This window comes from Acanthopagrus latus, chromosome 10, assembly GCF_904848185.1.
Source record: "Acanthopagrus latus isolate v.2019 chromosome 10, fAcaLat1.1, whole genome shotgun sequence".
NCBI lineage: Eukaryota > Metazoa > Chordata > Actinopteri > Spariformes > Sparidae > Acanthopagrus > Acanthopagrus latus.
Genome location: NC_051048.1, coordinates 7655025 through 7673650, shown reverse-complemented (window position 1 = coordinate 7673650; position 18626 = coordinate 7655025). Strand labels below are relative to the sequence as shown.

The window sequence follows — 18626 nt, the reverse complement described above, 5'->3', positions numbered from 1 at the left end:
GTATGTTAGGCAATGAAATGAATAACCAAGGGAGAGGATGTTGTGTCAAGCTTTTATTTGTTTCTAACTATTTTACATTTCTATTTTGCCTGTAGTGTCAGAGTAGATTCTGTTCCACTGAATGGATGACTGCTATCAGGATAGCAGTAAATGCATTTAAGAAGCTTAACTTTCTGTTCCTAATTCATGAGTTGTTGACTGAAATGTTTTGAGTGGAACAAAACATTCCCGCCTTAGAGTTGTTACAGGAAGAATTGCTCAATGTTCACAATATTTAATCCATAAAAAGCTTCTCTATCCTGAGAGGAGGCGCGTGGCAGCAGCAGGCTTCGATTTGACCCTGAACATAACGCACCCGTTTGTCTGTGGATGCACTGGAGCGTCCGAAATGAGGAAACAAGATGCGTTCATTGTGTCAGCAAACATGTGTGGTTCTGATGTGAATGACCGACAGATCCCGGCAGAGGAAGCCTCGGGGTGGACATAAATTGAACAGAGGAATTAAATTGACAACAAGTGAGCAGGGGGAAATAGTTAAATATTCAAGAGGACTGTGAAAAGTGTTGAAATAGGAGTTTTGCAATCATTATGACTTTGCTCCACACCGTCCACTCTCTGGCCTCACCTCCCTTGCAGAGGTTTCCACGGTAAAGGAAGAAAAGTCAAAACAAAAACAAAGGATAAATCTTTTTTTTTTTTTTTTTGTGAACCTGGAAGAATATGGCTGAACCTGACACCACATTCCTTATCATCTTCCCTCTGCACTGTCATGCTAACACTTGCTCACACACAAGCAAACCCCACACTGTGCAAGGATTAACACTTTCGCACAGCCACATGTTCTTTGGCGTGCTTTGCATGCACTCACCTCCGGCCTTTTTAAAACATACCACGTTCAAGGATCTGACACATACCAGACGCCTTTCTGAGGAGGCCTGTTTATATCACCTGAGAGAGCACAGACACCTCATACTGTACTCATAACAGATTACAGTAGTGAGTTACACACTCGATTTGGATCTGCGTTAAGAAACATTTAGAGGAGCGCCAAACAGCTTTCATAAATGTAAATCTGGCTCGTACATCAGGACTTGTATCTTAGAAATCCTTTTGTAAACACGGCACATACAGTAGCACAGTGAATTGTCTTCTCTTCAGCAGTATCTGATTCTATTTTTTTGTTTTTCTTTGTATATGTCCTTCTCTTCTTTGCCTAAGACAGTGAAGTTTGAGAATCACTTTGTCTATGCCCCCCTTGAGAAGCAGGAAAGAGCTCAAGCCTTCCACATCCCACGATTTTTTATCAGTCATTAACAATGATAGGGGAAGTGACTAATAAAAAAGGATCCAAGTTGAACTGTTATTGGAATTGATGCCCCCCCCCCCCACGGATTGGGCACGATGAGTGATTGCCAAGACGGGCTAAATCTCTTTCAATTGTTGCCTGTCTTTCTCATTAAGAATATTTACAACAGAATAAACTGGTAAACTCCTCCAATGAATATGAAGTTATGTTCTGGCACAGAACAGCGCAGAAATTTGTGTTCTCATAGGACTAAATAGTTTAACAAGTGTGTGTGTTGTCTCTGTATTTACTCAGTCTTCCAGTATGTGGTTCGTTCTGTCTGTGAAGATTAAATGAAAATCTGTCTACAGTATGCTTTTGGAAACAATTGTTATGTGTGGTTCGTCCAGACTTTGTACACTCGAGACAGTCTTTAGGTCTGTTCCTGTCTGTCCACAAGTCGATAAATACATTCGTAAAATAAAAAAAGAACAGATTTTTTAGAGCCTGAGCAAGTCTTGCTTTTTGGAAACGATGCCTATACCGATACTGGGGAGGAAAAAAAGTCCAATATTGATATATTGGCCTATGTACACACATTTTTTTTGCAGTGATACCTCAAACCAATAAACTTCATTGTCCAAAAAAACATTAGAGCATTGAAACTAAAAACTGCCCCAAGCATCTTTTCATTGCATCATAATCTTTACAAAAAAGATTTCAAAACACGCCAATACCAATATTAAATAAAATAAATATATTTTGATAAGCCAATATTTACTGGTATTATTGGCTAGACTATATATCATGCACACTCTTGGTGTTATGATTCTGAAATTCTACGATTCTATTTTACTTTTGATTGGTTAAACACTTTTTTCAGCACATTGCTATACTATTGTTAGACATTTTTTGGGGTGCGCTTGAACGCACCATGACATCCCTGTCAGCACACATAACCAATGTTGTACAAAATGATGTAGACTTCAGAGTTTAAGACATGCACTTGAATGCATGATGAGGTTCCTCTGAGTCATGGAACAATATTTGATTTCAATTATTGATTGTACACGCCATTTGTACTCAAAAACCATGACAACTTTAATTCAAACTTACTCTTTGTAGTAGTACAAATATATAACTGTATAAATTAGCTAATTAGACTATGAACACACCGAAACGGGTGAAAGAGCTTGCATCAAGAGAAATGGCAAAAGCTGTATCAAAAAGTTAGAGCTAAAAGCTGAAGTCCTTAAACATCACAGACTACAATTTTCAATGCATCCCCAATAAAAGCAATTTCATGATATTTTTTCTTTTCTTGCTAGAATTAGTGCTCATAAGGTAAAAAGGTAAAGTTTCTTTTGATGGTGCAGCTGGATGAACCGTCCCCAAAATCAAACAGGGTTTAATGCCAAGAAACCAGATTTATGCTCAGTAAACGTCATGGCAAACTGCCCATTATATTTTGATAGTTTGCGGAAAAAATGTGGCCTGATGACGGCAGGAGGTCATAAACTTTAAGATTCAACATCTGAGGACCATTACAATTTATAGCTCATGTCAGATGTCATGGACTCCAGCCAACGGCTTTTAAGAGACCATGTCATTGACCAAAATGTTAGACAAAGGTGGATGTTGACCCTGCATTTGTACAGGACGAAAGGTCAAAGTTCCCAGGATCCTAACTTGTTGTGGACCAGACAGAACACTGATGAAAGCAGCCCCCTTGACACTAGCCTTCTGTTTGCTCAGTCGTTGGCGATTTGTACTTCAGTGTTTTCGAAAGTAAATATATTTCTACCACTGGAGTGACATTGGCCAAGCCATCCAACATGTTACGCAAACATGCGTACAAAGACTCTCTATTTGCTCTAACTGCACAAATCCTAATCCCCACAGCATCAATAACCACAGCAGACTGTCTGCTTCTGTACAGTGTGTCTGCGTCCGTCCAAGTTCTTGTTTCTTAATGTTTTTGTGGCGAAAATAAAAGCCTCAGTTGCTCAACATGAATTCTGGCCCAGTTTTTGTCCAGTTATGAGCAGGGGGTGAAAGCCTGAGTTTTCCTGAGAAGTAAAGAAGATTTTTTGGGGGGGGGGGGGTGACCACCACCCCGCAACTCCCCCCATCGATTGCTTAAACTGATTGGATGGAAGTTATGTTCGTGTTTTTGTGTGTGAGCAGAGGATGGAAAGAGAGAGAGAGAGAGAAAGAGAGAGAGAGAGAGAGAGAGTGATTCCTTAGCCTGGAGTCATGCATCTTTTGTGGTGGATGGATGGAGAGTTTTCAGTGACTGGGCAAAGATCATACTGGCTCTTTGCCAGACAGAGAGAGAGATGGGGGGAATACTACCACTAATAAGCTCAGTAATAAAGATTATTTATATGGAACATAACTGTAATGTGATTTACAGCCTGTAAGATATTATATGATATTCTGACATGATGTTATGTTAATAAAAGCCAGACAAATAAAACATCAAAATGTGATTACACAGGAATGAAACGGGCATATAAGTTGAGTTCAAGCTATTTATAAAGTATACTGCATGTCCTGCATGAACCTACCACTGAAGGTGTCTTTATGAGTGTTATATATAACCCTAACACCTTAAGCGCACCAGCTGCAGCTCCTCAGTTCTGTAGCGCTGTAATGCAAAGAAGCTCTCGCCCGGGCTTATTCATGTGCACAATAAATGCTGAATAACAGATTTTTTTTGCAACACATTTTTGTGGTTATGGCAACGGGGACCTGTCGGTTGGTCCACCACTTGGCCCAGACTGAAATATCCCAACAGCTATTTGATGGATCACCATGACATTTTCTTCAAACAGGGATTGTGCCCAGAGGATGATTCCAAATGACTCTGGCTGTCCTCTCACATCTCCTCTAGCGCCATCACGAGGTTGACATTTGTGGTTTTTGAGTGAAACATCTCAAAACGTATATTGGTTGATTGCCATTAAATCTGTACACCAAATTTGCACAAACATCAGTGCAGAATTGTATATGCCCCATAGCTTTTGTTTATGATCAAATTCCATCAAACTAATAACATCCCTTCACTTGTACTTTCTTTGTTCAAATCCAAGGTTCTGGGTGCACTTTTTCTACCTAGCGAGGGATTATTTATGCCATTTCAGATGTCCAAATAAAGTGGTAGAGAATCAGGTCAACCGTCTTGCTTGTTTACATCCTGACTGATCACCTGACACTTGTGTTTCTTGTTGCGCTGGACATGATGCCATGTTCCCAGGTCTCAGCTAATACTTTGTAAGTACAATGTTGTCACAACAGATATAAAAGATGAAAATAAAATGCAAGTTGTAATACACACAAGTAATCCTAAAACAAGTGAAATGGGAGATGTAATGTGAGAGAAATAAAGCAAAACAGGAGGTACACTAATTAAAAAGAAAAAAACATTTGGCAGCCGACCAAAAGAGAGGTTTTCCACTGCTTAGAAAGGAGCTCAGTGTCTGAGCTGCCCTCAGGTGTTTTTGGACAGTCTTTCATGTCATGTGGTGTTTGAAGTTTTTGCTTCAGAGTGGACTGTATACACAAGTCCCGAAGCACAGGTGGTGTGGAAATCCATATTAGTCCCTCCCTCGACGCCACATGTTTCAGCCCCGCTCCACCCTCTCTCCCCTCATTAAATGACACATATAGGTCTGTAAAAAGCCTTAATTGATGACTACTGCTGCCGTGTTTGTAGGTCAGGGATGCTGTAAAGCGGACACGACTCGTGTTATAAACTGAGGCCACTGTGCGTGTGTGTGTGTGTGTTAAAACGGGACAGAGATGAAGGAGGCCGAGAGACCATAAACTGGGCCTAATAAGACCGTCCTCTCTGCTGGAGAGCATGAAAAACAAGGAGCCGTGAAACAGCCAGTAGTGCGAAGCAGAACCTCACTGTGTCATTAACACTCCTCCTGCGTCCATCCTTTTCCTCCACCTTTCTTTCCATCGCTCCATCAGTTTCTTTTTTTTTTTACTTTCCTCCTGCCCTCCATTGCTTTGTCTCCTCCCTCATTTCCCCTCTTCTCTGCGTCTTTCCGAGCCTTTCTCCAGCTATTGTCCAGTGTCACCAGGTGCAGCAGGCGTAAATTTGCCATTTACAGAGCTGAATTGAGCAGAGCAGAAGCACTTCTTGTTAAATCTGCTCTGGTCTGATTCCTTGTTTGAGGAATGACCAGAAGCACATCGGAGAGTATAGAGCTATAAAGACAGCCCTGTATTCCTGACTGTTGTATGTTAGCTGTACACACTTTTATTTTATAACTCAATTAGTCAGTGTTGGAATTTTTTTGATGATACAGTATCCTCCACCTCTTCACTCATAAGTTCTTTAAAAAATTACAATTTTAGCTGTTTTCAAAGTAGTTTTTCAATCAACACTACTGACAGATATTTACACATTACTTTTTGATAGACTAACCAACACTGTAGCCAAGAATGATAGCATTTTCCTTCTCATTACAAAAACACAATCTTTTGTGCCATTAACATCACCCAGGGGTGACAAAGTTAACATTGTTTGCATTGTTGCAAAAGTTCAGTCACCGTCCTCTGTGCCGTGACTTTTGCACTTCAGATGTTTTAGCTTCTTTGTGCTTCCATTTCCTTCTCAAACATAATTCAAAATGACAAATGTGCCCTTGGGAATTTAAGGTGGAATGAATTCCTCCATTAGCATCGTAAGTGCTTTTTCTCCAATGTCTCTTTTCAAGGCCTTTGCCCTTCTTCCAATCCAGCATGTTTGTCCCTTTCTCTGACCCCCATCCCTCTCTGGATGTTTTCAACGACCCTCCTCAGTGCTCATTTGGTCCTTCCTCCTTCCTTTCACTTTCTGGTCCTCCCATTCTGTGTTTTGTGTGTGCGTGTCAGTGTGTGCGAGCTGTTGACTGAAATCTCTCCAGTTGGTGGGATGTGATGAAGAGGGACACACGCAACGTCAAAGGTTGCAGGCTTGAGGATGGAGGAAGACGGCAGCTGCCAGCTTCGTTGAAGAGAAGCATCTGTCTCCCTTTTGTTTTTCTTTTGCTCTGCGAAGCTCCAATCAGCTCCTCTTTTGGCTCAACTCTAGAAAAGGCTTTTTTTTTTTTTTTCAGCAAAAATGGTGTGTCCATTTCCACAAGTGCATCAAATGTTAGTCTGGGGTGCCGTGAGATGATGTTTGGGTGCGGACAGCTGGCAGACACTACAATTGTTTTCAGATTTGTTTGCGACTCTCATTTGGATGAACATGTGCTTTATGTGCACACAACACATAACGACATAAGTAAATACACTATTACATAAAGAAACAAAGAAAGACACAGGCATGTACACACGGGACAGGCCCGCGTCCTGTCAGTAAATCTGTTTAACAAATCTCTGGACTTACAATTCCACACAGAAACACCACCTTGGAGGCTACTGTGGGTACAATGGAGTGTGTATGTGTATGTACTGGGGAAGTGTATATATGAGCATTTGTGTGCGTGTGGTAGCGTTTACTGCACGTACTGCATGTACGTCTGAATGAACGTCCTTCAAATGGGAAAACGTGGAGGAATTCGGTGAAACGCTGACGTAACGAAATCTGTCTGTTAGTGTTAACGGTCAGAGTGTTATGCTACGTCGTCCCCCAGCGTGCTGAGATCATACCACACTCTTTTATCACAACGTTTCTCGGCGCACTGAGATCTGTAATCAGGCACACCAGACTGGGGACCAACCTGTGTTTGTACAGTTGTTTAGCGGTTTCGCCTCGCTCTCCCGTCGAAATCCCAGTGTTCCCAGAGTCTGTAATAAGCGAGCAGGACACTCTCCCTGTCCTTGGGAATCCATAAGAGCTATCTAGCAATTGCGGTGAGGTCATTCTCCTTCAAGAATAAGACTGAATAATAAGCATGCAAACAGCGAAAGGAACAGCCACTGAACTTCCTCAGTTTCCTCTCCAAAGACTGCCTTGCATCACATTGCAGAAGTTTTACATTCTTGTGATGAGGAGGTCTGTTTCCCCCCCAGATGGAGACTCTGTAGGTGGACAGCTGTGCAGCAGCCACATCCCACTCCCATCCCCCCCCTTTCACTCCACAATCCAGCTGGAGATCACTTCAATGAGTCTCTCTCTTGCGATGTGATTTAGATCCTCCTGACAGTCCATGGAGATTTTTTTGAGCCACAGGTGACCCATGTATTGCCGCTTGGGCAAATCCAGTGACCCCTATCCTTGCAGACACATCTCACGTCTTGGTTGCCGTCTCTGATTCTGTGAAGGCAAAACGTATCTCCAAGTGGAGCAGAAACTTGAGCAGGTGACAGCTGTCTGTAGGCCGATTTTTCTCTGTGGATTCAAGTCTGAAACCTGCTGCTGAAAGCTTCCGGATCGTAATAAATAGCTGAAATAGTCGTTTTACGTAGAGCTGGAGGGATTCCAGTGTCATGCTCCGAGACACTTTGGCGAGGGGGAGGAATTCTGCTCCAACGCTGCTCATTTTCACTTGAAGTACAAGAAAGTTGCCATTGTGTCATTGGTGCTCCAAGATGCTTCACTTCTCGGTACAGCGGGACCTCACAGATTCATCTTCACTCTTCATCATGAGGTCATGAGTCCTTGGGAAACTGCCATATGGAGCCATCTGAATGAAATGTTGAGTGGTAGACAGATGCTTCTGCTCTTTTGTTACAGTTGCTTGTCACCAAAGTTCAGTGATAGGGCGCTTTATAGCTGAGTGTTGTGTTGTTGTCTTCAGTCAGAACTGAAATGGCTGAATGTGATTAACACTCTGACACTTGTAGGCTTACTTAGTCATTATAGTTGCACATACATATCTTTTACATTCCTCACAAACCCACAGTTTAGAGCTCGCCTGGTGGTCCAGATGAATTCTGCATGAAATACATATAGTCTGCCGGCTCATGACAGATGTATATACAGACTGTGTTTACCTGAAATGAAACACTCAATCCGAGCGTCAGTTTCTTTATGTCTCTGTCGGGTTTTCGCGTGAATGCGTCTGTTTTTGTGGGCTAGACTATACATTTTAATTGTCCAATTTTCATAGTCTGTTTATGCGCCTCGAGTGTGCATGGGAAGCCCCAGTTAAGAGTGGAAAGTTTCCTCGCATGTGAACATTGTTTTCTCAGTGAAATACCCTGGAATTTTAGGCCCCACTTAACAACATTTCTTGTGTGAGAGGGCCTCCGACCACAACTGACCAAGCCACTGTCCAGATTTAGCATCCCATTCGCAATATTGCTGGGCTTCCTTGGACTCCATTGTTTGGCTTTAAAGACAGCAGACAGACAGAACTGGGTCACGGCATCACAGATAAAAGGTCACAGGAATATTGGCTGCTGTTATTGCCTGCTGTGCCCGTATTGCAGCTACTTGTGACAGCGGTTTATGAATGACAGTAGATGGTCGTGTAGCTGATATTGATATATTTTACAGCCTCCAGTATAAATTCCATAAACTTTATTAACCGTGAAAGCGTAATTAAATGCAATGCATCAGTAAAATGCCAAACATCTGACGATATTATTATATAGCAGCAATGCCAAACAGAAGTCGGCAACAAGAAAGGACAAGATTTGATTTCTAATTAAGGTTGTATCAAGCCTCAGTCTTTTTTGAACATCTGAGGTCTCATCATGTGTATAGACTTGTTAGGTTATTCTTTGATCAGATTATTATCTAAACTGGATCAGGAAAGGTTTGTAAATTAAGACTATAATTTGGTTTGGCAAAGTTCTTTATTTAACACGGATGGATTGAGCAGCTTCAGCTGGGCATATTTTGTTAATTAAAAAAAGGTTATAACATGTCCACATTCCCCAAAGGAAGATGTTAAGTACATATTTTTTATGGACGGATGAGAACACAAATATTCTGTATTTAAAATGAGAGTTAATACAGAAAGACAAAGAATAACACACGTTTCTGTTCATTTGACGGTGTGAATCCTTTATTTGGACTTAAGTAACCTTTTAAATCCTACTTGTGTACAGACGTGTCAGATTCTTCCCATATGTTTTATTTAATCTACAGTACCTGCAACAGATATTTTGTCAGTGAAGTCTATACACTCTTTTTTTTGGATCTGTTCTGTACATGCATGTCCTGGGAGGCTCTCTCCTCTGTGGCTCTTTCTGAGGTTTCTTCCATTTTTCCCCACAGCCGCAAGGGTTTTTTTTTTTGTGTGTGTGGGAAGTTTTCCCTTACTCAACTCGAGGGTTTAAGGACAGAGGTTGATGTTCACCCTACAGCTTGTTATGCCCACTGAAGCAATGTGATCTTGATTTAGGATATGAATAAAATTGACTTGATTTGTTCAGATAGGTAAAATCGATAGTCATTCCAAGGTTCCCTAGTGAACAGGGGAAGTAATGCCATCTATACAGTGTTTCATTACTTATAGTACCAAAATAATACCTTTTCTACAAACCTTTTTTTAATTTACAAAAAGAAACCAAAGTTTGGAATGTTAAATTCTTAATTTGGTTGAAATAAAAGCAACCCTACAAGAACTTTGCTTATGTAAAATAGTCCAAAATCGGCAAATTCAAATTTAGATCAAGACCTTTGTGATCAAAGAATGAGTTAACAAGATCTGAACAGATGTTCAATGCCCAGTCCTCCTCATGAACCACACTGACTTGCAAAATGTGCCTATTTTGATGTTTTAAATAGTTTCTAAGTGGCTATATCAGTTTATTAAAGTTCATTCCCCCGTTATAAAAAATAAGTGGTTTGTGTTCAAAATGACATGCGGTGAGCAGTGTGAGAATGAATACTGTATGGACTGGCATGTGTGTTTGCAAGCATGTGTTTGTGGATTTTGTTGGACTAAGCAGAATATGTCCCTCTGAGATGAAAACCACTCTCGCTCTCTCTCTGTTTGTCATTGTGGCTGAGGAGGCAGATGTTCTGGATCCCCTTTCATCGTTTCCGTCCCAGTCTGTTTTTAGGCTGCGCTAATCGAACGCAGGCTCCCCCAAGAGACAGGAGAGATTCTCGTGTGATAGTGAGTTTGGCTCCCGGGCCAGACATGTCCGCCAGTTTAAATGACTAACTTCATATTAGGAAAAAGGGCTTTAACAGATGAACTGGCCTGTGCTCAGTTTGGTAATTGTCTCTTCTGTTTGACTCCCAGTCTAATCAGAAGAAAATGTATTCTTATATAAACCCTATTTTATATAACTCTATTTGAGGAGTTAGTATTTAAAAGAAGGAACTCCAACGATTTTCCCCATCAAAGTATGCTGACAGGTCTTGTGGAATTCCACAAACCAGAATCTGTCAGATTGAAAGTTTTGATATAGATAAAAAAAGAAAAAATCACACACACGTTTCTCTGCATGTCCAGTGGTCAAGTTAAGGTGGAAAAGGAGGAAGAATGTGGAATAAACCAGACAATATCTCTATTTCTGCACCATTGATTTTGATGACAAGTCCTCTTTTAAAGGACACATTTTATTCTATACCTTTTTTAATACTGACTTATTTAACTGCCCCAGAGCCTGGTGGGTCCTACTGCAGACTTAAATCTTTTTTAAGCATACTATGAAGGATTTGTTGGTAGCTGTGTGCAGAACACACTGGATAAAGTTGATTGGTGAGTGTCATATTTAGGTTGTCACTACACTGATGCTTTAGGCTGGTCGTTCATCAGTAGGACCCACCAGGTTTAGTGCTGAAGACCATCGACAGGGCAGGGAAATCAGACAGACGGAGAAGTTATGAACACAGCAAAAGGAAAATAGAAGTAAGTAGTAAATAGTCTATTTGTTCTTTGTTCTGAGATTGATAAATTTGAGTATTTACAACAGCGGAACAGTGCATGTGACTCAAAAGAAACTACATGTATTTTGTAATTCAGTCACATGTTAATAGAACAACAATAAAAGGCTATGGGACAGAGGAAAAAGATATATGTATATGTAAACATGAAGCTTTGGCTACATAACACAGGCAATAGTGGTTTAAAGGAGTGTTGCATTGCCGATGAAAAGATGAATACTTAATATCGCCAGATTTATCCTTTATAAGGAGGCAGAGCAGACCTCAGATCAGTGGTTTAGGGAGTCAGAGTTGGTTGCAGGGATGATGAAAGAGAAGTGCGCCGTTGGAAAATCAGACAACTATTTCTATGGCAACTTATCTTATCTCCTGTCTTCTCTCTGAATGGATTGTTTGGATGTGCACACATCTTCCATTATTAAAGTAATATTTCTCCCTGATGCATTAGATGTTTGGACAAACTGTTAAAAACCATTTTCAAAAGGACGTTATAAGATTCGGAAAGTATGAGAGCTGGTGATATTATGACACGTCATTTAACTTCATTATTGATTATTAAGATTGCTCAAATATTGCTTTAACCTTAAATAAATAGCTTCTGATCACAGGGCCTCGCTCTTTCCTTCCCTTAGATCATTACTGCACTGCGTACAGTAGCTCTCTTTGACCAGGTGCTGTCCCTCCTTATGGTTACAGCCAGTCCAGACACAGCAGGCCCTTTTCTGTTTTATGGTCATCTGGCCCACTGACGGTCCCCTTCCTGTCTAAATGAAGGGTACACAGCAGCAAAGTAAAGCAAGATGGACCCAAAACGAGACTACAGACTGAGTCCAAACACAATTAGTTCCAGCATGGGGTCTGACGTTTGGCTCAAGTCACAGAGCAATGATACATTTTAAAGGAAATTCACACTGTTTGCTCCATGTCCACCTTCCAGCTTTTCCTTTTCTTTTTTGGGATTCATGGCTGCTCGTTCTTTCATCATTTATCCTTTCCTGTCCATCCCTCCCTACTTCCCCTCGTGGTCCCTTTCGCCAGAAGCCAGGTCTGCACTTTTCTAAACTCAGTGTGTGGGTGACCATGCATCTGTCTGTGTACATTTCTACCTTCCAGCACATGCGACCTGCCAGGAATTGAAATTTTATATATTTTTTTTCGATACAGTATTTCCACTGTTGCGCTCTGGGTGAATTATTATTCACATTAAAATGACTAGGCTTCCTGTAAACCTTAAATGAAGCTGTTAAACAGATTCCCAAGGACTTGAACAGTGGGGACACTTTTAGCTGTCGGACCGTCTTATGTAAGAAGCCTCCTCTGAGTTTAAAGGACTCAGGATGGAGAAGCTGCTTTTGTTATCAAACGCAAACGTCAGGACTGTGACACACGCATACATGGCGTCTGCATCGGGACAGGTATACCTCATGGTTGTTCTGTGTGTGTGTGTGTGTGTGTGTGTTTGATGTGGGTTACTGGGTGCATTTTAGTGCCAGCAGCCAGTGAGTTGAGCTTTACAGTCGGTTAACATCTCCTGGCTGACCTGCTGCTGGGTTTCAGCTGAGGGGGGAGGGAGGGAGGGTGAGTGTGGCGAGAGGCCGGGCTGGCATTGGCTCAGCAGTGGAAACTCACACCTGGCCTCTGGCTTCGCGGCGAGTAAATGAGTTGTGAGGGATATTAGGACTGTGGATTCTCTGTTGCCTACTGTACAGAACAGCTTGTAATTGAACCTGCTGGTGAATGTTTTTCGACACGGTTTACTTAAGCTTAACGTCATAAACTGGAGACCTCTGAACTGATGCCAACAAAGACAGTGATATAAAGTGATATTGTAATATTTCGTCCTTAAAGCTCACAACTAGTCCTGCTGCTCTCAATACAGAGGTTTTGAATCCCATCGGATATCTCATGTGGACACACATATTTTCTGCATATTTTTTCTATTTATTAAAAGTGTTTAAATGATGTGTGTGGGTGTGGGTTGTGAAATTTTATGATTTTTCTCATTCAAAGTGCACAACACCAAATTAAACCGTCTAAAAAGGCCGTCTGAAAACATTCTCTCTGTAGCCTGTTTTGATTTGGAAACTGCTGCAGTCAATGCCGAGTTTGTTTTTCCAATTAATGCAAACAACATGTGGATTTGCTGGAACAGACTTTGACCAGAGTCACAGTGCAGCTCCCAGGAAATACATGACAACTGTAATCTGTTCACAAATTAACTTTATTTGATATTCAAATAATATAATTATGTCTTATTGTATGATTTAGAAGTTCTGTCTTTGAAGTTATGATTGCTGACTGGAGTCATAGATTTGACTATTACCCTGTGACAGCAGTTTCATATCATCGGCTCAAACCAGACCCAAATCATAACTTAGTCTCTGACTGTGCCTTTGATGGATGATATATTGTTCCTGAAATAATTGCAACAATAAAAAAGACTATTTTCATTCTTAAGCCATTTTACTGTTGCTTGTTCCTTTACATTAAACTTTTTATGCCGCTGTCTCATCCAGGACTACCTTGGAAAAGCGATTCTGAATCTCACTCGGAATATTCCTGATGAAGTAAAGGTTATATAAAAACTAGACTTAAACTAGAAGCGCTCAGAGCAAACACACAAAAATGGCGCAGCAGGCAAAAAAAGCTTTGCATGGACACTTGCCATTAGCCCTCTTAGTCTTTGATGATAAACTGTGTATCTTTAGGCTCCATTTACCAAGAAAATGAAGCCATTAACAACCCAGGGTAACAACAACCACGGCCCAAATTTCGTCTTACTTTCTGACATTCAGTAGACCAAAGGATTAATCAACATGATCATAGAAACGATAGTTTAACCAAGTAATTCTGTAGTAATGACTAAACTATGACTATGGGTGTGATGGTGAAGCAGTTGGTGTGAATCACATTTCCTCCTAAAAAACGACTGCAGCCATCAAAGCTACAGCGACTGTAATCTTTGTGTGCTGTTTGAATAGCTTCCTTTAAAGTGGTTCTGCATACACAGGAACAAAAAAAACAACACAGAAGAAAATTGCTGTGACTTTGGGGAGCAACTGATAAATGCGTTTTTTTTTTGTTTTTTTTTCCTGTGCACACCAGTAATCACAGTGAATTATGGGAATTGCCAGCACAGCAAATTGCTTGTGTGAAACTACCCCTGTAATGGCTGATAAGGGCTGTTGTCCCTGGTCATAACGTAATTCAAATAATCAGAATCAGAAATTTGGAGTTAATTCGAAGTTAATCTGAAAACATCAAAGACTTGTGAGATCACTGGATATCAGCGGATTGGACGCGCATTACGTCACCGATGACAAGTTTTATCGGGTTATCTGTAATTTATGAAAAATCCCATGTGAAAGTAACCTTCAAAGCCCCTGATAAAACCATGTGATGGATTCAGTCATTCATTTTCACTCCTCTGCAATGCACTGATGCGCTGAGACTGTTTTTGTCAAAGTTGATTGATGAAAGAATGTTGGAGGACCTTCGTCTGACCCGCTTCTTCATCTTACAGCGTATCCTCTGATCGGACTCAGGTGATGTTAATAGGAAACATACTCTATTATGTCTGTGTGTGTGTGTGTGTGTGTGTGTGTGTGTGTGTGTGTGTGTGTGTGTGTGTGCATGCAGGTGATCAAAAGGGTTTTTCTAATAAAGCCCATGTGGGCCTAGATGCGAATCATAACCGGTTTTAGATGCCCATAAACCTTTCTTTGATTGTTGTATTTCTTGAAAATGTTCTGTCCTGTTTGGTGCCACAAAACCAGCTTTTCCCTGCTTGGAATAATTAAGAAGCTGAACTGACCTCCTCTTTTTTACCTAGCCAGTGAGATCATTTAGTCATTTTTGCCACATTTTCCGCCACGACATGTCCAGACATGAATATGATCAAAGTCTTCTCATAAATCTTTAAAGCTGTTTTTCAGTTTCAGTCACGAAACCTTTTTTTTTTTTAGCTGTCTTTTAGAAGTCAGACAGTTTTTCATTTCAGCTTAATTTTCTTTCATACATGTCCATCATCCAAGATTTCCATCCAGCTGTCTTTTTTTTTGTCTTTGTGCATGACATTACATGCATTTCTAGTGAGCAGTTTTGAAACGACAGTGTGTTTCTTTCCCTCTCTTCCTACCAGCATGTCCATCCGGTACCTACAAACCAGAGGGAGCACCAGGAGGCTTGAGCACCTGCCTGTCATGCCCCGACCCGCAGCACACCTCCCAGCCTGGCAGCACCTCCGTCAGCGACTGCATCTGCAAGCCGGGATATCAGCCAGTAGGCATGACCTGCCAGAGTAAGACAAGCTTCCCTGTTATATGCACTGTCAGCTTTACTTTGATTAAGATGATCCCTTTGACACTTTCTTTATTCAGTTGCTTAAAAAGATTAGTTATTCAACTCGCTTGCGTTCATGAAAGCTTTTATATCTACAAGTTAAAACATCACATGTCATTCAAGACTTTCCCAAGAATTTCTGCTGCAGAAGAAAATCGCTGTAGCAATAATGGCGCATTTTAACTGAGCAGTTAGCACTTAACAGAACTGGCCAGTTAGTGAGAGCAATAATTATCCTTAATAGCTGAAGGCCATGGGGAAAAAAAATCAGCACGTGCACTACCTAAAAATACTGCACATCAAGAGAAATGCCAAGGAAAAAGAGAGCACATAACTTCAATATAGCTGATTTCCGTTATTATAGTTGTTACCACGTCCAGTGCAGTCGGAGCAGATTTTATGACTGCATGACGACCCTTTAATAACGCCTTTTTTTAGGAACCATGATGCACTTTGAGTACATCTTTCCTGAGTGAGAAGAAGAAGAAGATGGATCTGAAATAGATGCTTTGGTGAAGTGGTGCAGCATTTAATATTGTTGCCCGAGAGCAACATTGCACGACATTGCGCTGGGTTCAAACTCCGTGACAATGACTAATTAAAGTGGCAACAGACAGTTTTCCCCAGTCAGTGCTTTCTGTATTCTTTAGAGTAACAACAGCCAACAACACAAGTGCACAGTGTGCACACCTGCCAACCTTGAGACCTCAAAAACAAGAAGGATTTCAAAATCGAGAGAGTTGGAAAGTATGACAGTGTAATCATCCATGTAGTGTATAATGGAGTCGTGAAAGCAGATAGAAATGATACCCACAACCTCTGCTGCAAAAATGTTGTGCCTGGTGGCAAACAAAATCATACAGAGATGGTGCAGATGGTGTCATCATTATATAGTCATTAATTTGCGCAATCAACATTTGTGCCATGAAGACACTTTAAGGCAAAAACTTCTCTACATAGCAGCCTGTCAATGAAGAAAAAAAACAAAAATAACCATAAAAATCCCTCTCACATATGTCTCAGACAGAGGGCCAACTAATAATAACTAAAACAAGTCAAAAAGGAGGCATTCAGTCAAGACAAGCAGGCTGCTGTGGAGTAAACTCTGGAAATATTGTTATTATCAGGCCTTATGAGCTTGGAATGATTTAGAGAAGTATGTAAAAGCTTTAATGTTAAAGACATTAAGAAGTATGGGTGAGTGTGTGTCAGGGGTAAGTGCAAGTTAAGACCGTGTTTGTAAATGTGGTGATACATCATGATTAATTACCTGGAATAGAAACACAGTATTCCAGAGAAGTACCACGTCAGTATCAGAGCATCCTGTATAATGAATATGTTTCCAGTATTATCAGCCGCCCTCCTTTTCCTTGAAGACTAAGCCAGTGATTTCCACACTGTTCATGTGAAAACAATAATGTTCATTAATTATCAGTTTCATGGACTGTGTTGTGTTTTCTCTTCCTCCCTCTGTGTGCAGTGAGCAGTGAGAGTGTTTGACAACCTGTAATTTTCTGCTTTCACGCTTACTTATCCCTTTTGTCAAGAACATTAAATTTCCACTGAGTCCCAGAGTCCCTGTTTCCCACCAGGGGGGGTTTGTGTGTGTCATAATGTGCTTGGTTTGTTTTCGAATGTCTTTTTGTGTTAGCTACAATATGAGAAGTCAGAATTTCACAACGTTCTCTCCTCTCTTCTTTCGTCCTCCATCAGTGGTGTACTGTCCAGCACTGTCACCTCCAGAAAATGGCTTCTTCGTCCAAAACGTATGCAACAACCACTTTGAAGCGGCCTGTGGAGTGCGATGCAAGCCAGATTTTGACCTCCAGGGAACCAGCATTAGACTGTGCCAGGCCGACAGCACCTGGTCAGGAACACCTGCCAGCTGCATAGGTGAGGAGGAAGCTGGCCTGATGCATAATATAAATATAATCACAGGTGGAGGTGTCCTTGGGTTATCTCATTACTAGGTGTCCCTTCATTGATCTGTGAACAATGAAGCTACATTTCTTTATCAAGCAATGGAAGTAAACACAGGAATCTGATTGGCTCCTGATGCTTGTAAAGAATTTGTCTTTTCTGGCTTGTTCATTATCAACATCAGTCAAGCTTGGCTCCCTGAAGACTTGATGGTGTGTTTCTGATCATATTACTTGCGGTGTAAATGCTACTTTTGTTCCAGCTCCTGTTATAGTTTTGCAAGTGATGTTCTGACACGACAGTGTTAGAATCATCTTGCATAATGCAGACAGTATTTTTGCCACAATGCTTCAGGCTAGGTTGTGATTACAAACGAGCTTGTCTGATTGATCTCAGCAGGTTCCTCCTCAACACGTGTCTCATATAATTCCTCATTAAGCTACGGGACGTTCATCAAAGCCCTCAGAGCTTCTCCGCTCACTTCTGATGTCTGCGAACCTTCATAAACATTTATGTAACACTAAATCGACTTATCAAGAGCGACTCTCGTGCTAGCCAGAGCAAGAAGGAGGCCACGTGTGTTTAGACTGAAGAAATCAGCTTTATACTGGGAGACTACTGCTTTCTGCCAGGCCAGATGTTGAGAGAACAAATGATAGGGAGGAGTGAGGCTGGTCGGAAGGAAAGGATTAAAGGAAAGGAAGGACAGAAGGAAGCAGGAGTGTGAGGAGCTTCAGTAGGTAGAATGGAAAGAAAGAAAGGAAGAGGGAGTTGTGGAGGGGTCAAAAGATTAATGAGGAAACTGCCAGTTTTAACAGAGAGACAGCAACAGTGTGACTCATACAAATACCAAGACACTGAATATTCAAGGGTGTGTGTTAAAGATTTATAGTAGCGGCTTTGAGTATATATTTTCTGAGTGTGTGTGCATATGCTTGTATGTGTTACAATAAGTCTAGTCTCTGCCACATACTGTAGGACCTCCCAGCTAGTTAAGCCCTGAGGGAGGGGGTCTCCTTCCGAACCGCCTGTCTGTCTATGGGTGGTGATGAGAAATAACACACTACACACCCTCTTGTAGACCTCAGCATAACTCAGAACAGGCACACTTGAGGATTTTTGTCTTTTATTTCAGAGGGACTTTTCACGCTTTGGATTAAATGATAGGCCTCAAGTTATAGCTACAGTTGATAATTGTACTGTACATTCCTGCAGATGATTTACTGCTTTCTCCTCCTCTTATGATTTATATACAGTATACGTGTTTATATGTTACAACTCAGATGT

The 18626-nt window shown here is 41.1% G+C and overlaps 1 protein-coding gene across 6 annotated transcripts in view; it reads left to right on the top strand.

The window, feature by feature from the left end:
- The window catches only part of svep1 (sushi, von Willebrand factor type A, EGF and pentraxin domain containing 1), a 92422-nt gene that overhangs the window by 36024 nt on the left and 37772 nt on the right, over positions 1-18626 (top strand). For 5 of the 6 annotated variants that reach the window (XM_037111081.1, XM_037111082.1, XM_037111083.1 and 2 more), the window contains 2 exons: positions 15220-15378; positions 17133-17312. In XM_037111081.1, coding sequence (XP_036966976.1) covers positions 15220-15378; positions 17133-17312 — 339 coding nt within the window. Of the gene's footprint in view, positions 1-15219; positions 15379-17132; positions 17313-18626 lie in introns of those variants that run through there. The other variant, XM_037111085.1, reaches the window with a different exon arrangement.